The 16861-nt window shown below is 40.6% G+C and overlaps 1 protein-coding gene across 1 annotated transcript in view; it reads right to left on the bottom strand.

Annotated features, from left to right (window-relative positions):
• The window catches only part of lrba (LPS-responsive vesicle trafficking, beach and anchor containing), a 176218-nt gene that overhangs the window by 38986 nt on the left and 120371 nt on the right, over positions 1–16861 (bottom strand). The window contains exons 41-46 of the mRNA XM_085356880.1: positions 9292–9409; positions 8997–9099; positions 7392–7507; positions 7137–7249; positions 1494–1634; positions 193–312 (exon numbers count right to left, since the gene is read on the bottom strand). Of these exons, the coding sequence (XP_085213006.1) occupies positions 193–312; positions 1494–1634; positions 7137–7249; positions 7392–7507; positions 8997–9099; positions 9292–9409 (711 nt within the window). The remainder of the gene's footprint in view (positions 1–192; positions 313–1493; positions 1635–7136; positions 7250–7391; positions 7508–8996; positions 9100–9291; positions 9410–16861) is intronic.

The raw sequence follows: 16861 nt of genomic DNA, 5'->3' as shown, positions 1-16861 counted from the left end.
AGAAGAGCAGGAAGCTATCATTGTGTAGGGACAATGATTGGTAGTGACTGGACATTACTCTTTTGAAACCCTCTCTTTTTTATGTGTGTTGGACTTGGATTTATTCTCCTGCAGCGCTCGGGACTTTATCGTCCAACTTCTATTATTTTTGTCCCCAGATCCATTGTGAGCATGCATAAGTATGAATGGTACCTTAACATCAGATGTGTCTCTCTGGCAGTTCCTCCAAGCCCTGGATACTGAGGAGAAGGTGCGGTCAGCATGGTCAAACTTTCCTCCTTGGAAGTTAAGGAAGAACGTGGTGAAGGGTTCCTGGAAATTATAAAGGTTATGGTTAAGAATATAAACTGGGGACTCTACTCCTATAACTGAAACCACCCAATTGCTTTTTCTGCAATGAAAACATGGTTGTCAACATGTCTACAGTTTGAATACACTCTGTCAATATATTTGACCTAGAATTGACCCTTTCTGCACACCCTGTAACAAACTTAAAGCCAAAAATGAACAAGTAAAACAACAATATTCCCAGTGTGCTACTAAAATCAATGCACATGTGCTGCTGATGCATTTCTAATCACGTATAATCTTGTTAGGGCAGATCAATAGCCATCTCTCTGATGCACGGGCACACTGTGCTGTACCACAGCTATAAACTAATACTGTAAATAGCTAATTAAGTCCAGCCTGAAATGACGCAAGCCTCATTTATTTAATCTTTTTAAACGGTGGGACAGTGAGCAAATTGATCTTGTAGTTTATACATCAGTGTAAAATCTTACAAAATACACAGTTACTACACAAACCCATTTTCATTTCATATTTAAGGTTAAGTTTGATCTTTAAGCGAGAGTTATAAATGAGTGCTTCTGGTAAAGTGGCTTTAGAGTAAGCTGGCTAATGACGTGCAGAGATCAATGAGGTAACTCTACTGGGAGTTACAGAGACAGTGAGCTACTGGGACAATAACAGCAGAAAACTGCACGTTGGAGAAACTTAGTAACCTCCCTCTCCCCAGAGTGTAGTATGGAAAGATTGATGGCATCCATTCAACAAAGGTACTACAAGAGAGCACTCTAGTGCAAAATATACACCACTAATGTGCTTCAAAAACAAACAAAATCACATTTCAGTACCTGTTATTAAAAAGAAAAACCTTGAGAATTTGCATCAAGGTGAAGGTCAGACCTTTAGGTGCACTGCTTTTGCTTTTCATTTATTATCACCCCATGCATGCATGCTATGCAATATTTAGCATGCATATACTCTTAATTTGATAAAATCCTAGGTCTAATTAAGAATACATTCATGACCTCTACATCATGAATGTACTGTTCATTAAAAAGAAGAATCCAATTTAAATACTGCGCTTAACTACACTTTTAAAGAGCAAGGTGAAATTCTTGCACAAGCATAATTATTTCATTATTTTCCAGAATTTATATTAAAAGTCACGAATGCTCCTAAACACTCCAAACGTGCACTGCACTTACAATACGTAGCAGCCACATCAGGGTGAAGCTCGAGGTGGAGTAGTGGGTGCCATAATGGAACTTCGGCACCTGATCATCCTCCCAGGTCTCATATCGTTCTGAAAAGAACGCTGCCCTCTTGGGGTTAAGAGCACCGATGGGCTATAAATATAAACAAACAAAAAATAGGTCAAACATGTTAAACAGCTAAACTGAAAAATAAATAAATACGACAAAACAGATATTAGGACACGATAGATGCGTGAAAGTAAAAAAAAACACAAACCAAAAGCAGGGAGGCAGTACTGAATTTTACTGTGAATACAGGGACCACTCACTGCTGCATAATAGTTGCAAGGCGAATGAAGCTAATAACCATTGTGCTATCTCAAATGAATATTAGATGATGTTTTCCTTCAGACAGATCAATCCTTTCCCACAGAGTGCTTTTTAGAGGCTGTGAAACCGAGCCCCTGCAGCTGTAGTCTGTCAGAGAAAACTAATGTGCTCCAATGAAAGAGTGCCTACTCAGAATATCAATAGCAAGGCTGTGGGTTCCTTTAATTTTTACTTTTATTAATCTGTAACTAATACACTGGTCACCAGCCCTATTTATAGTCCAGAAAAAAAATGGTTAAATTGCATTAATTTTCCATTGCTCTTAAAAAAAAAAAAAAAAAAAAAAGCCAATAACCCTGTGCAGCTCGCCTATTATTTAAATACTCATTTATAGAAATCACTTTCAGGCTGGTTCAATTTTTATTAGTCTTCTGCAGGCTGTGCCTCATTCCCTCGAACCGCTCCATCATCTTGCTCCCCCCCCCCCACACACACACACACACACACACACACACACACACACAGCAGATCAATGGTAATGGAATGATGCCCTTTTGAGAATGGGGGCCTAGTAGGGTGTGGATCAATTGGATCTCTTTCATATCATAGGGTGCATGTCACAGCAAGACACATACAGGGCAGGTCTATGATATTGATCTGTGCAATGGCTACTGTTTTATGTGGGTGTAATGGTGCATGCTTGTGTACCTGTGTGTGTGTGTACTGGGAGTGATGCACACGGTCCTGCAGTTATTGCTGCTTTTTTTTTTTGTTCAATGCATGCATTTTTTTGGTTATTTTGTAAATAGTGCTCCTGTGCGTATGTGCATTTACACAGCGAATTGCCTTGTGCCACAACACTGTGCAGATCTATGTTGACAGTGATACACTGTGGGCTTCCTCAGGGCCACTGGGGTGGGTGAGTACACACAGTGAATTATACATCACACCCATTGGCCTGATTTATAGCCCTAATAACAGTCGGCTCATTAAAAAAAGAAAAGGGAGAGGAGGCATATAAAAAAAAAAAAAAAGAAAAGACTGAAAGTGCCACAGTGACAGGGAGAGAGGGAGAATTGTGTGTGAGGGCACGTGGGGGCTGTTGGTTTGCTCGAGCCCGACATTGTTTACTGCTGTAAATTACTGTGGGGCTAGCGCTCTCAGCTTACAGTAGCTACAACAAAGCGGCAGCGACGGTGCCGTACATCAGAGCAGAGCGGCCGGCAGTGCGCTGATGGAGCGCCTGCTGCTGCCCCATCACAGATTGACCCAATACGTCGTGGCAAAGAATAGCACTCTGATGAGCTCTCAGACAAATGAACCGATCACATACTTTTAACTAAAGGGTACACTACAGAAGAAAACTGAGCCAGAGTTTTCAGTAAAGATGGGGAAAATAATGCTGAATTAGTCTTAATCTGTTCTAAATCAAGAAGGCAGCTGCAGATGGTGTAACAGTGACATTTTAAAACTGCTATGGTGAGATGTATTTAAAAAAAAAAAAAAAAAAAAAAAAAAATATCCATATATATATATATATATATATATATTATGTATGTTATCCTGCCTAAACTCTCCTCCTTACCCAAATAATCAGAGGTTTGGGAACTCAAATATTTAAAAAGTAATTTTTTATATGTAGGCATACCAAGCGAAAAACACTCCCTCAAGGAACAATAAGCACCTTCCTGAGAAACTATTATAAGAACATTACCTAGTGCTACGTTGCTTTTAAAACACTAATGGGTCACCGGTGATGAAGTATAATGGCTCACCGACGATTTGAGCATCAGTAGGGCTTTGAGTCATAAATCACAAGAGCCTTTTGAAGAGAGTGTTTATGTATAATGTCCTATTTAAACAGTGAAAATGGTGTGGAGGGCCTGGGGGGATAAACATATGGGGCGAGTACGATGAGATCAATACACCATTAGCTCATGTGTCTGTGAGCAGCACGTTATAGCACAAAGGTACACAAGATGCTCAGTAAGTCCTATTTTCTTGCTATGTAAATGCAGAGTACATATTAGATTAACAATTGTTTGAATTATTTGTTTCATTAAAAGCACAGTAAGAGTGGATTTATTTATTTACATATTTTTGCCTTTTATGAATAGATGAAGGCGTGCCTTTGCTGTAAGGACACCTTGTACGAACACTCAAGAAGTTCAAACAGATCAAATAACAATTTTCTTTTGTAAAAATCGCCCCAAAGATGAATTTTATCTGTTAAAATGTCAAATTTAGGTTTGGTTTTGTTATATAAAGCATCTTTATGAAGAACAAGTGGATTTTTGTGGGGAGATGTGCGACAGTATGCAGAGCTGGGGTGCAAAAAGGGGTGGAGGAATAAAAAAAAGAGGTGTTAAAACACTTGCAGTCAGATCAAGCGAGAGCTTATCGTGACTACAATGTTATCTCGGGGGTCGGCGTTTGATGTCAGGTTGAGGTTAGAGTTTATGATAAGAAAGTCCCTGGGGTCAGAATGGCTCTGGTAGCAAGGAACATAAATTCTGTGTGGCCTCTGTTGTGCTGGGAATGATGACAGTGTGTGACAAACACACACACACACACACACACACACACATATAGCAATTTGGCTTCTCAATGTCACTGGAGGCTTCGCAGATGACCTGTTTCTACAAGAGACAACCACCAACGTGACATTAGAGGGGGACAAGAGAGATTTGAAGGGTGAGGAAGAAAGAGAGCACGAGAGGAAAACAGAAGGAGACAAGAAAGAAAAACAATAGAGCGCAAACAAAAGAGGGGAAAATGGGAAAGTAAGCACAGTTTTGAATGGTGCAGACACACACACACACACACACCTAACTGAAGGTCACCAAATATTAGGTTGCAAAGAAAAGAAACGGGGAGCACAAATGATTGTAGGAGCAACATCGTGTGGTGGGGGTTTGATTTGAAGGGCTGCACAGAGCTGCTTTGCCCTTTTCCAGACACCGCAGTCTGGCACGGTCCAGTAGTCATACATTAATATCACACGCGTGTCAACAACATGAATAAAACAGATGTAATAAAGATTGGCTCTGCTCCCTCCCCTCCTTCTTGCTCTCTCTGCTTCCATTCTGTTCTTTAAAAAGAAAAAGGGTTAAAGGGATGGGAAATAATGTTGTTCTCCCTTTCTCACACTCTCTCCTCCTCTTTCTTTTGCTTTCTGATCGTCTTTCTGTTTCTCCTCCTTTTACCCAACTCTCCCATTCATTCAAGTCCCCGGGGCGGCGAGGCTTGACTGAGCACAGAGGCTGAGCTGTCCAAACTCCATGGCAGTGCAAAGGAGAAGAGAAGGAAGCAGAAATGAGCTAAGAAACCACGCGGGAAGGCTGCGTGGTTTTTGTGCCTGTGTGTGTATTGGTGGGGCAAATACAACTGTCACATTTCACCCTGTTGGGCAACATCAAGCAGGATAAACATAAGAATTATGCAGCTGCTTACAGTGGATAAAAACTACACTGGGAGGGATAAAAGCCGAGGACGGAGACACAGAGGAGCAGATTGAAAGTGAAAGCAGGACTGGAGAGAACCTAAGGGACAAGATGTTTGAATCTATGTGACAGGGAAGTGTGAAGGAATGAAAGTGTGAGGAGATGGTTCACTTGTGTTTCATAACTGTGGTATTTGTGCAGGACAATAGCGTTGCATCTGGATTATATTCTGCAGATATTTGTTCTTCCTTTCATTTCCAATGGTTGATGGCAGTTGATGGACTTTAATGAATGCTTGCATAAAGAAACAGCAATACTAGGCTTGCTGTCCCCTAAATAAATAAATAAATTTAAAATTGCTGCCATTACAGAATTTTCTTGCAAAACTAAACTAAATCTGCATTGTCCTTTTGAACATAACATGCAAAATGCCAGCAAGTCAAGTTGATGGTGGCTCAAAAAGCCAGAAGGTCACTGGCTCTTCCTTTCTGTACCCAGCCAACACAGTGAACCCTAATTTCCACCCATGGATCCATCTGTGTATTAGTAACATATAACATGACGGTATAACATGTATACCGTCATGTTTGAACAGGACTGAGCGAAAATTATGAAGAGTTTTTGGAGAGTCTCCATGAAATGCTAAAACACATTATTAGGGAAACTGGACTTCCTAGATCGTCTAATCTCACCCGAACCAATGCAGACTCTAATTTACTTACTTATCGTTTTATTCAAAGAGCGATATCTTTGAAAGAAGACCAATATGTTCCACTTTGTCTCATTAAAGGACTACCTCCACGTCTGCACCTGAACAAATGACCTCCAGCATACCTCTAAAAAGCATTTGCTCCAACAGATCCCCTGTCCATTAACACATGCTTTCTTTTGCTTCCATGGCTGATTTATTCAGTCATTTTCCTACCAGGAGCTTGACACTCGCTCAATCTTCCCACTCTAAAACTAATCCTGAGTCCTCCCACCGCTGGACTGTTCATCCACCGACGTTAGCTGACAAGCTAAGGGGTGTGCTCTTTTATTTTTTTGCCTTTTTCCATCTGAGTATGTACGTGTAAAAGCGAGGGAGTTAATGGGAGTAAATAATTGCGTGACTACCTACAATTATGGGGGAGAATCCTTTAGCGATGCGAGTGTGTGTATTTATGTGCCAGGGAGCATTTCAGGGCAGGTTTCATTGTTTTAAGCCCAATCACTCGATGCCTGGAGCTACCAGGGAGTATTACTTCACTTCCTGCTGTGTTGTGGAAGGTCAAACTTGAAAGAATTCAATTAGGAAACTTTGATTTATGGCCAGAAAATGATAGCTAAACCACAAATTAGGAGCTGCAGACTGAGAAGATGAGGGGCTTACATATGTTTTAAATGCAGCAGGTCAAGATTGCCTGAACTAGCAAAAGTCAACAACTAATCATACAGATTAGATGTAATGAATACCACTTGCAGTTTTGGGAAATTTGTCACATTGTTACTCAAATTTCATATATCTGTGAGCTGATGAAAACTGTGCAAATCACTGCATATAGAATCACTTCATCAACATAGATAGCATGACGCTAGTAACATAAAAAGTTTCAAACTGCACTATTCTATCAATTCTTCTCAGACATCTGAAATACTTGGGTCGTTACATGGGAAAAATGCTCTGCACGTGTGGAATCCTAGCAATCAGCCACCGGTGATTAAAGAGCAGGTTCACTAAACTATGATCAATGGCAATTACAAAGCAACAAAATTGACTTTAGGAAGAATGCACACACAGTTATCTGTGTGTTAATGCCCCCCCTACTTTTTCAGGGAATTAAGAAGAAAAAAGATCCATTATAGTGAAAACAGGGGAGAGGAGTCGTCTCCACGCTCTTACCTTAGACAGATCTCTAAAGTTGCTGGGCAGAGTGAGGTCAAGCTCCTCTGATTCATAGTTGGTGATGACCCATGGAAAGACTGGGTACTGGTTTAGGTCATTATAGGTACGGCCTGGAGGGGAGACAGCACGGGGGAGAGGGGCGACAAATATTGTTAAAAAAAAAAGTTAGCATCATAGACTGTTAAAATGTGCACAGCACCTCTGTGTTACACCCTGCAATAACATCACACAGGTGCTGAGCGGTGTCCTCACCAGAGATGGTGTTCAGAAACATCAGGTACTCAAAGTTGGATATTTCACGGCGCTGCCAGCGCTGAGTCATGTTGGATGCCTTGAACAGCTGCTTAGGTGTGGCCAGAGAGATGCGTCTATAAAAAGAAATGGAAAGCTCGATATTAAAATCTTTTGTAGCCGTTCAAATCACAAGAACAGCAGACTGCAAGAATAAAAAGCCCCAGGCTTTATTAGACTTTTGCAATCCAAATGTCATTTTATGAAAAATCTACCGAACTTACAGTCTTGCTAATTAAGAAGACAAATGCGCAATAAATTGGGTTGAATACACATATTTACGTGCATGTGTACACACACACAGGAGGCCCCAAAGAATGATGTATGCTGCAGGACAAAAACGAATGACCTCCAATCCAATTAAAACAAAAGAAAATGATGAAATTAATCAATGTCAATGTGTGAGATTATGGTCATTAGGCCTTGCCAAAGAAAAGAAAAGAAAAAGAATGTGAAAACATGACTTCCCAAACACAAGTGTACTTTGACACATTTTTTATATTGTCACCAAGCAATTCTGTACATCCTTTGAACTGCTTTAAATGACATTATAAATAGATATGGAGAAGTAAAGGAGAGAAAAGAAGGAATGCAAAACTGGAAAAATGGTTGAAAACAGAGGGATTAGATTAAATTATGAACATATATTGGACTTTTGCTTTAATTTGTGCATCCGTGTGTGTGCATAACTCTGGACATGAAGCTAAATTGTGCTGTGCTGGCTGTATGAGCTGACGTGCACCGGGTTGCCCTGAGCAGCCGTCCTCAGGTCGTAGAGGCAAGGTGGCCGGCAAACTAGTATGATTAATGAGCCGAGCACACACATTCACCTGCCCTAACCCTGTGTGTTATACACACAAACTCTCCTACACCCACACTAACTCATTACTGGATGCACTTCCTCACTCTACTTATCACACAGCCCTCACTGTTATGTTGCCACATGTCAAATTCTGTGATGCTTAATACCAAAAAGTTACAAAAAAATTAAAAATATCATCTTCTCAAAATACAACTCAAAAATCCCATCAGACGGGCTCTGGCACACCTCAGATTAAAAGAGCCAATCACAAATCTTTAATCTTATCCACATTTTTTCCCCTCAGATTGAATTTTTACCATCACCAAAGCGTCTTGAAAACTCTGTCTTGCTGTGAATTTTGTGCAAGATTTGTGCAAAACCAACACCATCGGCTCCAGCAATGCGTGCACACAGAGTGGGCATGATGTGAGAGAGGGCTGGGGGAAGGTGTGTGCCCTGCAGGCTTACAAGCAAGTATTTGCTTCACTCTGGTGGAAATAAATAAATGAACTGGACTATGTTTGTGTGAAGCCAATTATATCTGGGGGGAGCGGGGTAAGGAGTGGGAGGGAGATTAGTGGCCAACCCCATGTGTACATTTTTGAGAGAAACAAGAATAAAAACTATTTGAAATTTTAAAATATTTGCATAACACCACCATAGATGTTCCATAATCCTCTTCTGCTCCCCAGTTACCATTTTTAACCCCATGAGATTGTACTGCAACAGCAACAAACACAACAAAGCAATCGCGCACGTCTAACCTGGTCTGTGGAAGGCCAAAGTTCGTGCCCACGCCAACACGAGGAAGACTGTGAACCACCTTCTTTACCGTGGCTGCATCTGGGAAGTTGAACATGACTGCCGCTGCAGAGAGGCACAAAGCAACAAACAGTTATCAAGGATTATTTCTTAAAGATTAGAAATCACAATAATGACAACTTTTGATTGCCATTTCTCCACAATTATTCATTAAAAAAAAAAAAAAAAAAAAAGTGTGTGTGTACTCAATAAGAAGGTGAAATGGTTAGGCATAGACAATTATGGGGGATGCCTTACTCCTGTTGGCCATGAAGACTTCCAAAGCAGTATTCTGCAGGAGGTAGCGTCTGGAAAAGACTGCACGAATCTCCGAGAACAGCCATTTTCCATGAAGACCTTCTGTGTAGGCTAGAATCTGGAAAACACGAAAGAGAAACCAGAGAGATGTGGATTCCAGTTAAATAATGAAAACAGAGCGTGCAATGGAAATTAAAATTAAAAATTAAAAGAAAAGGAAAAAAGAAGAAGAGAAGGGAAGAAGGAAGGCGAACAGACCAGAGGGCCGGGTTAGTTCATTTTTCACAGTGATGGCGTGACGGCTCGAAGAGCACGATTAATGTCTTATATTGATCAGCCTCAATGAAAAAGAGATTCCTTTAGCGAGAGAATGGGCGCTATTCAGCCGGACGCTGTGAGGGAAATGTTCTGTTCACTAAAAGATCATCTATTAAGCGACAGTTTGCTGTGACAAGAAGCTATTTTATGCAAAACAACTGGTCTCTGCATTTCCTAGGAGGTAACTGACACGGAGGTCAGACGATATTATGTTACTAAGCTCCACATTTAAAAATGCTTCGATGAACTGAGCTTAATCTGTCCCCATGGAGACCGCGGTGGCTGTCAGAGTGACTTGTTCTGACGGCTGTCACAGCTCCTGACAGACCCGCATGCTTAGCCCTGCCCCTGTGATTTGTCCTCATACTAATCCAGCACTTAGGTTGGCTACTAACCTACTTAGCACTGCTTTGTTAACTAGGTTTTTATTTCAACCTCTGCTTTTGGTTTCAAAGGTGCCCGCTGTTATAAGGCAGAAAGGTAAAATGAGCACTTCATGTTGTTAAGATATGATTTTGCAGCATCTTATTAATCAAAGGTATTCAAATTTGAGCCGGCACGCTGGGCTTAGTGTTAAGCTGAAGGAGCTCATTAAAGGCAAGGGGACAGAGAAGAGGACCAGCTGAGGCCTTCAGCTAAGGAGCGCTTCCCTCGCTGTCTCTCTGAGGAATAAGACCTGCCTGCATCACAGACTCACTTCAAAGTCTCTGGAGTTCAATTAAATGTGGATTAGTGGCCTGGAGAAGCTAGCCAGCACCGCATCCTCCTGCCTCCCATCTCTCTCAAGGCAGCTTCAGATGATTTAACCAGTCACAGCCAGCCTAAAGCCAAACCCATTTCCAAGACTTTGTTTGTTTGTTGTAAATACAGTGTAACACAATATTAGCTCTTAAGTTCAATAACATCTTGATGATAAATTTTATAAAGAATTTTTTTTAAATCTTCAACATATTTAATTCAAAAAATAATTTTTTGGCATTGGGGAAAAAAAATATGCTTTTTTCCCTATTTGTAAACTAACCAGCCTTACAAAATGAGCTGTCCTTACACTTTGGCTTTGATATTTATTATTATTATAAAGACAAACCATTGTATTCAGTCAGCTCTAGAGATGTTGGGCACAGATTTCATTACTTCCACCAACATTAAGTTTATTGTGCACCAGGTACAACGAACCAAAGAAGGAATGGCATGGTTTTAAAAATAAGCAGGAGCAGACAAAGAAAAGGGTAGCACCAAGGTTCAATCCCCAAAGAAAAAAACCTAAACATTTATTTTATTATCAAATTAGCACAAAGATAAGCTCAACGGAATCTTTAATGCATTTAAAACAGTGGATATACTATGCGTGCAGTATTCTCTGAGGCATGCTCATATTAAATCCAGGTCAACAATTGCACTTTCAGATTTGTTGGCTACTAATTCATCAGCAAAATGGGGACATAAGTTGTGATCACTTTTGCTAGCTGAGATGTTTGAATTTTGATGACAAACAAAATCTACTGGTTTTCATCGTTTCCTCTATTTACAAACGTGACAATAAGCTGATCATGTCGAAACACTACAGAAGGAAAGACATTTTTTTCTGTTCTTCCATCAGATCGGAAAAGAGAATCCAGTCTTCAGGTGTTTAATAAGTGAAAGCTTGAAGTATAACTATTCACAACTAAAGAGTGGTTTTACATAGATGCCCAGTGATAAACTAATGAAGCTGCCAACTCTCAGCTGATAGAAAGATATGACACAAGTGAAAGCACCCAGATATATTTCACTAGACTTATGGATCTCCTGGAACTCAGCTGTAAACAGCGTGCTGCTCTCCAAGATCATCATCCCGATCGGCAGCGCCCTCTCCCTTGCAGATGAAAAAGCAGAGTGTGTGACAATGAGTATGACGAACTATCTGTGTCGTAATGCTCGAGCTGTTCTGGCCACATCTGGACAAATTACATTGGTGTGGAGGTTATTGTCCATGCTGGAGTTATGGGTGCATCAGCTTCATCTGTAACATATAGTAGTGGAAGCTTTAAAGAGACGGGAATGCTACAGTTACAGCACAAGGGAAAATAATAGAGATTTCAGACTATTGCAGTCTTGAATCGCAATTTAATTACACCATCTCTGGTTTACCATCTATTGAATGTCTGGTTTTAAAGTGATAATATTAATAATGAAACAATATATTATTATTGCGGCAGCAGCAAATTGATCGGGAGCTGATCGTTGACAGAAGCTGTTTCTTTGAGGTTTCATTTCAAGTGGAACGATATCCACGGGCACAGGTTTGGAGCACTCCGAGATCAATTTCACAGCGTCACGCGAGAGGACACAGCCAAACAGAAAACAAAAGAACCGGTCTTGATTGCATTGCCTTCTCTCCATCTTCCTTGTTCAACCTGTTTGTGCAGCGGGCTGCGGCTCATTTCTGAAGCACTGTCGTTTGTCTTTGTCAGATGCCCAAAAGACTGCGGAATGAAGAGGGACACATGAAGAGGGGTCGGGTGACTGTGGCTATGGTGTGTAACCACACACACACACACACACACACACACACACACACACACACACACAAAAAAAAAAGCTGTCACCACTGAATCTCACAGACAGTCTGTGCCAGTGAATCCTCTTCATCACCCCTCGCATCCACCCCTCTTACCAACCAGAGCATCTTTAGAAACAGAGGTAAAGCCAAACACAGGGATGCTAATGGGTTAAATTGAAACTGTACTGGATTAAAGAAGAGTTAAGAGAGCAGAGGAGCAACTATCAGCAACGTGGTTCAAGATAGATGAGGCTCTCAGCTGCCTTTGCAGTCAGGCCGGCTGAGTGGGTGTGTGTTTTTGGGCTGATAAGACCCTAGAGTTGAAGAGGAGAGAAGCCACTGCCAGCAACCAATGATCCTTATTTGTCATAACATGTGAAAAAATACAAATAAAATATCATTTGAATATCAATTGTGGTGTTTTAGGAAATAAAGGTTTCAGAATTGCACATAAACAGTGTTTGATGAATGGCGGAAGCATATTTGCATGTTCGGTTTAATCTACTATACATCCTCAAAGGGGAAAAAAGAGGTGATTGAAGTTCAATTTGTTGCCTCTTATTAAGTATTTCCACATGGGTGCCTCAGTTAAAGGATAATGGATGAGGGATTTATTATTACCTTTTGGTCAAATGAAGTGGTGTGGGAGATAAGGTGATGAAATTAATGAGCGGGAGGAAGAGAGGTGATCCATCAACATCAAAACGCAGACGAGGGACAAGCAATACTGCAAGAACTTGAATAGAATTCATAAAAAATGAAGAAAAAAATGTGCATGCAAACAAGGGAGGCTACAGATTCCTTAGATGTCTTAAAAAGACTTCCAAGTCCCATGCTGTTTGTGACTGTTTCCACTCGACTGACCACAGAATCAAGCAATCTGCAATAAACAGTTTCAGTGAACCGAGTCACTTGCAGCGAGTTTTTATTTATTTTTTCACTGCTGCATCAAATAAGAAAGAAAATGAAGAGAAACATAAATCGGCATTTGATGGCTTTTCCATACTCGTAGTATTTCTGCGTATGCACCTTGTAAGTTCAGTTATATTCCCCTCTACTCGGTTCTTTACCCTCCCTGTTCGCTTTAACCCCCGCCCCCTCCGACCAACACACACACACACCTTTCTCTGTTCCACACTGGTAAACGAGGCCGTGTCACCCCCCATCAGTAAATGAGTTCATCGGACTAACGAGCAAGCAAAGGGCCCCGACACACTAACAAGGGTCTGTTGGCTGCATGTGCCTCTGGACCAATCAGGACCCTCATCAGCGTTGACACAAAGCCTCCCCGAGCCCTCTGGAGCCAATTAAGACAGATTTTGCTTTTGAGATTGAGTGATAGCAAAAAAAAAAAAAAAAAAAAAAAAAAAAAAAGAGAGGAAGGGAGACTGATGGACCGAGAGTACCACAATGGAAAAAGAAAGAGCCACACAGATCCGCACAGTTTGAGTGTAAGGCGTCACGAAAACATGCACAAGCTTTAGTCGTGACTCACTGCAGGTTAAAACTGTGTTTTGCTTTGTTTTTGGCGAGTAGGTGTTTGCAGGTTGCATTTGGAATAAAGTAGGCAAAGCTTTTAAGAGGAAAGCAATGCTCAACACAGGAACGCTCGATCATGTGACCTTAAGAGCAGCCACATGACTCCTCTTTCACACTCCAGCAGTTGTCCTCAAGCCTTTGTGGCTTTGAAAGCAAGTGCCTTAACAAAATGCAAAAAACATGACTCTACCTCAACTTATCCATGTTCTCCACAGAATTTAAGAGAAAGTGCATCTGAATATGCAAATAATATAGAACACTTAGCTACTGAAGTAATCAAGAGTCAGTTTAACGAAACTAATGTTTCTTTGGGTTAAATTAATAGTATTATTTGACTGATTTCTATTCTTCGTATTTACCACAGAGGACAGAGTGGTATCAATCTTCCCATCTAAGCAAGTTAAGAGAATCCACATTTTTTCCACAAACTTAATAGGTATATTTAAAAAGGAGCAAATATATTATCCATTAAAACTAGAGAGCATCTAAAAGAAAGAGTGATATGAAAGTCAGTGTTGAATATTAGACATCCTGTCATCATGCTGCAGGAACAGCTAGCCCAAAACGAACTGATAATCCCAGTTGTTCTACAGCTGTGTAACGAGTGTAATGTGTAATCACTGGTCACACATAACGTTCTATTTGCCTTGAGGGGAGTAAAACAAACTACAAGGTCAGAAAAAAAATAAACACAGCTAAGAAGCTGTGCTGGAAAGTGAGAACTGAAGCAAAATAAACAGGCCCAGCTTGCAGCATGTGTAGGGTTATGAAGCCTAAAGACTCAAAGTATTCAACTCCAAACGTCACCCAGCAAGAGTTTGTGCTCCCTGAAAGAAAGTCCCCTTTGAAAGGATCTTTGGGGCCACTTAGTCTGAATTTAGCCTAATAAGGATTAACTCCCCCCTTTTTTCTGCCCTTTTCACTGTTTGCTAACAGGTTAGCCTTTTTTCTATCTTCGCCTGCTTGGCCTTTTTGAAGTGGGAGACAAAAAAAAAAAAAAAAAAAAAAAAAGAGTCTTGTGTAGATTTAGGGAAATGCTGCAGTGGTCTTGGGGTTAATTGGTGGTGAATTAAAGACTTCAGTGCATTAAATCATTAAAAATTCTACCTTGGGCATAAGCTATGAGGACAAAAGCCTTAGAAGTGCCCCAACATATAATAAGATACCAAAGTGGTATTAATTATCACTTACTGGCAGTAGCAGGTATATACATAACACAAGCCCCAACAGAAACTATAAGTCAAAGCCTTAGTAAATGACATATAAAGCCTTTAACACCAGGATTTTAGTAAATTACAGTTTTCCTTTAAGAATGGCAAAGAACATAAAATGGAAATTTTATGCTGATATATTGAACATCAGTGCTTCCTTTTCACTCCATCGCAGGCTGGACTGAGGCCACAAAGGGCTCAAAGGTGATGGGTAACAAAGGATGGATAAGTGAAGAGAAAAGGGCTGTGAAACTGGGTGCAACAAATACAGAATCTCTAGAGCATGTTATGAAAAAAGTCAAAGAAAATTAAGATAATTTACTAGAATTGTGTAACAAAGAAGTTCATATAGAATGCACACCTGCACTATGGCTAAATGTAAGGCCTTTCTGATATTGCTGAGCACCTGTTGACATGGACGGGACATGAAAGAGCTTCTATACACTCCTGGATTTGTCAAGCGCATCAGTAAATGCTAGCACATCAGGGAAAGCTGGAAAAGAATGTATACGCTTTTCACTGACACTTGGAAAAATCAGGGAGACAGCCCGGAGCCTCCGCTAAAGCACAGGAGCTCTTTAGGACTAAATGCTGCTGGACCTCTGCTCTCCTATAAGCTGCCATAGCAAACATCAGACAGGTTAAGATCACCGACCGGCTCCCATCGCATTCTCCCCGCTTTCCTTCAGTCTCCCATTTTGCCATTTAATGAAGGATAGGCTTTTTTGGGGGTATGTGTGAGGCTTTGCTAAATAAATTCTTCTCTAATCCAGCTATTGTCAGCAGCTTAAGTGGGTGTAGGGTGAAAAGTACACCCCTCTTGGGGAATTTTGGGTGGGTTGTCCGAAAGGATAGATGAAGAAGAGAAAAGGCCTTTTTAGTGGAGAAAGAAAAATGTTGTGGAGAGTTAAAATATTTGTACGTGACTCAATTGGTGCTCCAAATTTATCAGTGACAAGCACTTTCAGCTACACTTGGAATGACAGAAACTGAATCAACAACCGTCTTCAATTACGTGTGCACACGGGGTGTTATCCCATTGCTGACTCAGAACACAGGGCATTAGACGCTAGTTTAAATACTGAAACTTGACTGTTCTAAGCCAACGCTTAAGCTAAGGTTTCTTCTTTGCATAACGAGCTCACAGGGTATCATAAGCTTCAATTACGAATAATACTCCAAGCACCTGATAAGCATAAAAAGCAGTTTCTGATCTGATCTGCATGCAGCGTGTTAATGGGCAGGTAGAGTAGAGCTAGGTCTGCAAGAGAACTGCTGAAAATGCATGTTAGCTTCATCTGCAAATAATGCACATATGAGCAGTAGCATCAAACAAAGGGGTGACCAGCAAAATAGCAACAAAGAGGAGAACCCCCCCCCCCCAAAAAAAAGTATAAGCGTTGCACAAACAAACTGACCCACTTAATCTACAAATATTAAGTCATGGTCCTTGAAGTTTCATACGTACAAGTTCAATTTTAAGTTAGCTTCAGCTTTTTATTCTACCATGGAGGCTGAAAAACGACGGGGATTGCTGATCTAACATGAACCACTGAAAAAAAATCAAAGATCTGTGGTGTAAAACAAACATGTTTATTGATGAAGATGTCAAGTTAAAACCAAATCTGATTCACGATTAGGGTTTGATTTTATTCAACACTGTGTTTGAATTGTTTTGTATTGTTGCTATATTATATTCCACAAATCCACTTTACTCTTCCACTAGAAATGGAGTCTTGGATGAGTGAGTAATCTCCAGAGCATCCCTCTGGTTGTGCCGTTTAAACCACACTGAATAGGTCATTAACCATGATGAGAATAGAAGTACAAGAATTTAACATTCTGCTCTCTGGCACGCAAGATATCTTTACACAGATTGTGCATCAGTGTTATGAGGTCACACATATAAAGCAACCTGTTCTTGACTTTTTCGAAAATTAAAAACATGCGTTATGTTGAT

Source organism: Diplotaxodon limnothrissa, linkage group LG6 (assembly GCF_057381915.1).
Source record: "Diplotaxodon limnothrissa isolate DT_005_m linkage group LG6, D_limnothrissa_male_GT1.1, whole genome shotgun sequence".
Taxonomy (NCBI): domain Eukaryota; kingdom Metazoa; phylum Chordata; class Actinopteri; order Cichliformes; family Cichlidae; genus Diplotaxodon; species Diplotaxodon limnothrissa.
Note: the sequence above shows the minus strand (reverse complement) of the source record. Positions and strands in the feature narration are given on the sequence as shown.